Source organism: Carassius carassius, chromosome 28 (assembly GCF_963082965.1).
Source record: "Carassius carassius chromosome 28, fCarCar2.1, whole genome shotgun sequence".
NCBI classification, from domain to species: Eukaryota; Metazoa; Chordata; class Actinopteri; order Cypriniformes; family Cyprinidae; genus Carassius; species Carassius carassius.
In genome coordinates this window covers 8,604,801-8,611,115 of record NC_081782.1, presented here as the reverse complement: position 1 = coordinate 8,611,115, position 6,315 = coordinate 8,604,801, and the positions used below count along the sequence as shown (strand labels likewise).

The following is a 6,315-nucleotide window of genomic DNA, read 5'->3' as shown; positions in this document are numbered from 1 at the left end:
TAGCTGCTGCATTTTGGACTACCTGTAGCTTGTTTATTGACGAAGCAGGACAACCACCTAGAAGTCCATTACAATAGTCCAGTCTAGAGGTCATGAAAGCATGAACTAGCTTTTCTGCATCAGAAACAGATAACATGTTTCGTAGCTTGGCAATGTTTCTAAGATGGAAGAATGCGGTTTTTGTAACATTGGAAATATGATTTTCAAAAGACAAATTGCTGTCCAATATAACACCCAGATTTCTGACTGTAGAGGAAGTAACAGTACATCCGTCTAGTTGCAGATTGTAATCTACAAGATTCTGTGTGGTGTTTTTTGGTCCAATAATTAATATCTCTGTCTTATCCGAATTTAATTGGAGAAAATTATTTGTCATCCAATCTTTTACATTTTTAACACACTCTGTTAGCTTAGATAATTGGGAAGTTTCATCTGGTCTCGTTGAGATATATAGCTGAGTATCATCAGCATAACAGTGGAAGCTAATTCCGTATTTTCTAATAATATTACCAAGGGGCAACATGTATATTGAAAATAGAAGGGGACCTAGGACGGATCCTTGTGGCACTCCATATTTTACTGATGATAAATGAGATGACACCCCATTTAAGTAAACAAAATGGTAGCGATCGGACAGGTAGGATCTAAACCATCTTAGAGCCTGCCCTTGAATACCTGTATAGTTTTGTAATTGATCTATGAATATGTCATGATCTATGGTGTCGAACGCAGCACTAAGATCAAGTAAGACTAGAAATGAGATGCAGCCTTGATCTGACGCAAGAAGCAGGTCATTTGTAATTTTAACAAGTGCAGTTTCTGTGCTATGGTGGGGCCTAAAACCTGACTGAAATTCTTCATACAGATCATTTTTATGCAGGAAGGTGCTCAATTGAGCAGACACAACTTTTTCTAAAATTTTAGACATAAATGGAAGATTTGAAATAGGCCTATAATTTGCCAGTACACTAGGATCTAGTTCTGGTTTCTTAATAAGAGGCTTGACAACCGCCAGCTTGAATGGTTTTGGGACGTGACCTAAAGATAACAACGAGTTAATGATATTGAGAAGCGGTACTTCGGCTACAGGTAACAGCTCTTTTAGTAATTTAGTGGGTACAGGATCTAATAAACATGTTGTTGGTTTAGATACAGTGATAAGTTTATTTAGCTCTTCCTGTCCTATATTTGTAAAGCACTGCAGTTTATCTTTGGGTGCGATGGATGAAACTGAAGTGTTAGACGCTGTAGAATCTACATTCGCTATTGTATTTCTAATGTTATCTATTTTATCAGTGAAGAAATTCATAAAGTCATTACTATTTAACGTTGGTGGAATATTTGAATCAGGTGGCGTCTGGTAATTTGTTAATTTAGCCACTGTGCTAAATAAAAACCTTGGATTGTTTTGGTTATTTTCAATGAGTTTGTGGATATGCTCTGCCCTAGCAGTTTTTAGAGCCTGTCTATACCTGGACATACTGTTTTTCCATGCAATTTAAAAAACTTCCAAGTTAGTTTTTCTCCATTTGCGTTCAAGACTACGAGTTACTTTCTTGAGAGAGTGAGTATTACTGTTATACCATGGCACAGTACGTTTTTCTCTAACCTTTTTCAATTTGATGGGGGCAACAGCTTCTAATGTATTAGAGAAAATAGTGCCCATGTTGTCAGTAATTTCGTCTAATTCATGTGTATTTTTGGGTACAAATAGCAGTTGAGATAGATCAGGCAGGTTATTTGCAAATCTGTCTTTGGTGGCTGGAACAATAGTTCTGCCCAGACGGTAACGCTGAGACATATAGTTAATATCAGTTATACGCAGCATGCATGATACAAGGAAATGGTCTGTAATATCATCACTTTGGGGTACAATATCTATAGCAGTAAGATCAATTCCATGCGATATAATTAGATCTAGTGTATGATTAAAACGATGAGTGGGCCCGGTGACATTTTGCTTGACTCCAAAGGAGTTTATTAGGTCAGTAAACGCAAGTCCTAATGTATCATTTGCATTATCAACGTGAATATTAAAATCTCCCATGATTAGCGCCTTATCAACTGTAACTAGAAGGTCTGAGAGGAAATCTGCAAATTCTTTTAGGAATTCTGTATACGGCCCTGGTGGTCTATACACAGTAGCAGAGCAAGAGATACATTAGATTTCTTTTGCATGTCTGACAGTGTAACATTTAGCAGAAGTATTTCAAAAGAGTTAAACCTGTATCCTGTTTTCTGGGTAACATTGAGAATATCACTATATATTGTTGCAACACCTCCTCCACGACCAGTCTGACGGGGCTCATGCTTATAACAGTAGTTTGGTGGAGTAGACTCATTTAGACCAAAATAATCATTTGGTTTTAGCCAGGTTTCAGTCAAGCAGAGTACATCAAAACTATTTTCTGTGATCATTTCATTTACAATAACTGCTTTGGGTGTGAGTGATCTAATATTTATGAGCCCAAACTTTAAAAATTGTTTTTGTTCATTTACTTTACATTTTTCTGGTTTAATTACGATAAGATTTTTTCTAGATCCTACATTATATTTTGACCTCACTATTCGGGGAACAGACACAGTCTTAATAGTTTTTACAGCACAAGTACTTTTATCATTTAAGAGGGTGGAACAAAAGTCATCATAATAGTTATTAGAGAATTGTCTTACTAGTCACATGGAGCGAAGTGTCCTGGAGATGTTGTCAGAGAGCAGCTCCGCTCCGATTCTGCTGGGGTGTAATCCATCAGCGCGAAACAGCCTAGGACGTTCTTAATCACCTAAACTGGTCCACCAATGTGATTGCTTGAATGCTCCGTTACCTCTCCCTTCTGTAATCACATGCCGGATCCGTTACCCCGTTTTGTTCCGGGACCTCGCAATTTACAAGTTAAGCACTGGAACAGGGTATCTGCTTGTAAACAAAAACATTTTATTCTAGCTTCATATATTATTTTTTAAACACTTTTAATGTGTTTCATAAAAAATAAAAAATAACATTTTGAACAAAAAGCTGAAAAAAGACTATGAATTGGATTAAGAATGATGATTAAAATGTAGATGGAGTCGAGTAACACCCCAAAGCTTGACTGTAATTATTACCTCTTCATCTGTCATTTTATTCCATAACTTTACAGTTTTGATGCTGTTTCATGTCAGATGATTGTGTTACATGTGTAAGTATCTGGTGTTTTTTTTTTTCTTTTTCACTTGTGTTTTTATGGAAAGTCTGTACAGAAGATGTGTACTAGCGCCCTCTACTGTGTAATAATGAAAACACGGATTCTAAAGGTATAGTTCAAATATATTTAGAATTTTTGTAAGTATAAGTCAAGTATACTTAAATGTCATTTTAATTATATTTATGAGGAGTACATAAAGCACATTTCTGAGAAGTACATAAAAAGTCAACTAAAAGCATACTTTCCTATTTTTAGTTTTAAAGAAGTATACTAATAGTACACTTGAATAAACTTATTTTTCATGAAGGTAAGCATGCATAAAATAGTATACAATACAAAAAACAATATACAAGAAAAGTAACAAAATGCACAGTGACCTGAAGTACAGTATATGTGTGTTCATTCAAAATAAAGAGTTTCCTATGAATTATGAGTATGTTTTAGAGAGACTTGAGTAAGAGTTTGCTATGCCCACATTTCTTTGTGCAATATACTAGTTGTAACATGGAGTCAGAGACGTTTGGATCCATATGCAGTAGTTTACATAGAGTGGTCAAACAGGCAGTTATCCAACAACAGCTTCAAATCTGTAAAGGGATATCCAAAATCAGTGACAGTACCAGGCAGAGGTCAGAACAGGAGGCAGAGAACCAAAGGCGGTTTTTCACAATCCAAAGTCAGACACGGAAGGAACAAATACTAGGAAAAATGCTCAGAAATGCTAGATGGGGCTAAACAAGACAGTCCAAACACAGTATATATAGGGGAGTGGTAATGTGGAACACCTGGTGGTGATTAGCCCCAAAGACGGGATTATGGGAAATGAAGTTGGGAATGGAAATGTACACCAAATTCAAGAATCCTGAGTGGACTCCAGCTGATGATCGTGACACTAGTGTTATCAGATGGTTTGTCTGTGGTTGCCATGAAACCAGAGGCCTGTTCTGCCCTTTTGAGGTGTTAGTTGCATTTCTGGGGGAAGGGACCATAGACCCTCATAGTTGGCCCTTTGGTATATAAACAATACAGTATATAACAAATAGTTGTGTGTATGATTGGTCCAATTGCTGGAGTAACAAATTCAAGTTTCGAGACAACACTGATGGCTGGACTGTTACTGTCAAAGAAACTGTACTGTTCATAAGGTAATTATGAATTAATGAGACAGCAGAAACTTCAAACAACACTTCAATTTGTGGGAGGTGCCTTTAGTCTATATTAGTCTTGATAAACAGTTACTGTGTATAGCACTTTTAGATGGACAAACAGAGAGAAAGGCATTTCTTGTTTGTGGATTAATATGATTAGTTATTGTGAATCTTCTCCATCAAACTCGAAATAATGCAATTTTCATAGATCATGCTCATTATATCAGAATAGTTTCCATGGAGGCAATATATGTGAATGTTAGATTATCAACATAATCTGTGAAGAATTTTATAACAACAGCAATTGTTTCAGATGTTGAAATGTAAACTTTTACATGTTTTATTTTGTGCTGACAGTGAAATGCTTGTGTACTTGTCATTGCTTTTAAAAATTATTTTTATATTTCAATGAATTTGCTTTAGAGAACTCCAAAGTCATTCTAGAGTCATGACTCCCACAAATGTCACTGTCTTTACTGAATTCTACCTGCTGGGATTTCCAGGACTGCATCCACAGTATTATGGAGCCGTGGGAACCCTTTTGTTCTTTGTCTACTTGACACTAGCAGGAGGAAATCTCTTTATCATTTCATTTATTGCTCATGAAAGAAGCCTTCAGAAACCCACCTATTTAATCTTCTGTAATCTTGCAGTGTCTGATCTTGCTTTTGGAACTGCCACGCTGCCTAAAGCCATTGCAAAATACTTTTTCAATAGCAGTGAGATACCATTTTATAGCTGCTTTGTGCAGATGTTTTTTGTTCACTGCTTAGGGTCTATTAACTCTTTCCTAATGCTGTTAATGGCCATTGATCGGTTTGTTGCAGTGTGTAACCCACTGAGATACTGTGTCCTTATTACAAATAAGACTATTTTATTGGCATGTGCAGTGATTTGGATCATCTGTATATCATGGCTGACATTCATTGTATATCATGCCTTCAATGAGCCCTACTGTGATTCTAATGTAATAACCCAAAATTACTGTGACCACAATTTGATAATTAAACTGTCCTGTGGTGATGTAAGGCACAAAATGTTTGTTTCATTTTCAGGTGCCATGTTTGTTCTTTTGGGCCCTTTGATTTTTATTATATTTTCATTTATCGCTATTATCACGTCTGTTTTCAAAATCACAGATGTTCAGGCCCGTTATAAAACGTTCTCAACTTGCACTCCTCAACTTCTCATCATTTGTCTGTACTATGTGCCCAGATGTGTTGTTTATGTGCATGATGTGACAATAGCGATATCACCTGGCATTCGTGTTATGTTAATCATGTGGTACAGTCTTCTCCCACCTGTTGTCAATCCAATGATTTACTGCTTCAGAACCAAAGACATCAAAGATGCATTGAAGAAAAAAATTAGGGATAGGAAAGTGAACATGCAGATATGATGCACTAATTTTTTTTTTAATTGCTTTAATACAATAGAGTCCATTGTTTACACTTTGCCCTGTGTATCTATTTATATAAATTGTAATTCTGGCTTTTCTTAATCATAATGAGAAGACATGTTTGTGAAATAGTGAAGATTTTCCCTGGTGTACAATTTTTTTTCTTCAGTAAATATATTTTATTGCCCTATTTCTATTTTATTTTATTTATTGCATATAAGTTGTAGATAGTACCAGGGGCGTAGCAACCCGCACTTTTAGAAACAGGTGATTCCGGCCCCTGCTATTTAATTTATCTATTTTTTTAATTTATTTATTCATTGGATCCAGCGTGAATATTTCTGGCAGTGTTTTCTGATTTGTTACTTAGATTTGAGTGAACTAACATTCGGGTCATTTTTCAATTGGGGTGGCAAATGAGGGGCAGAAATTAAAAAAATGCTTGTTTGTTTTCTTTTAATAAAATGTATTGCTATGCATTTAAAATTAGTTTAATATTATATATCCATTAAAATTGAAGCTTAATAAAATTTAGATTTTTAAATAATTTGAATCAAACACTGGTGAAACAACCACTTATGTA

General features: G+C 35.6%; 1 protein-coding gene across 1 annotated transcript; it reads left to right on the top strand.

Moving 5' to 3' along the window:
- The first annotated feature begins 4,220 nt into the window (after positions 1-4,220).
- On the top strand, positions 4,221-5,870 carry LOC132108387 (olfactory receptor 52K1-like). Its single transcript, XM_059515094.1, has one exon. It carries the CDS (start codon positions 4,782-4,784, stop codon positions 5,730-5,732), a length of 951 nt encoding a protein of 316 aa, XP_059371077.1. The 5' UTR covers positions 4,221-4,781; the 3' UTR covers positions 5,733-5,870.
- Positions 5,871-6,315: the final 445 nt, after the last annotated feature.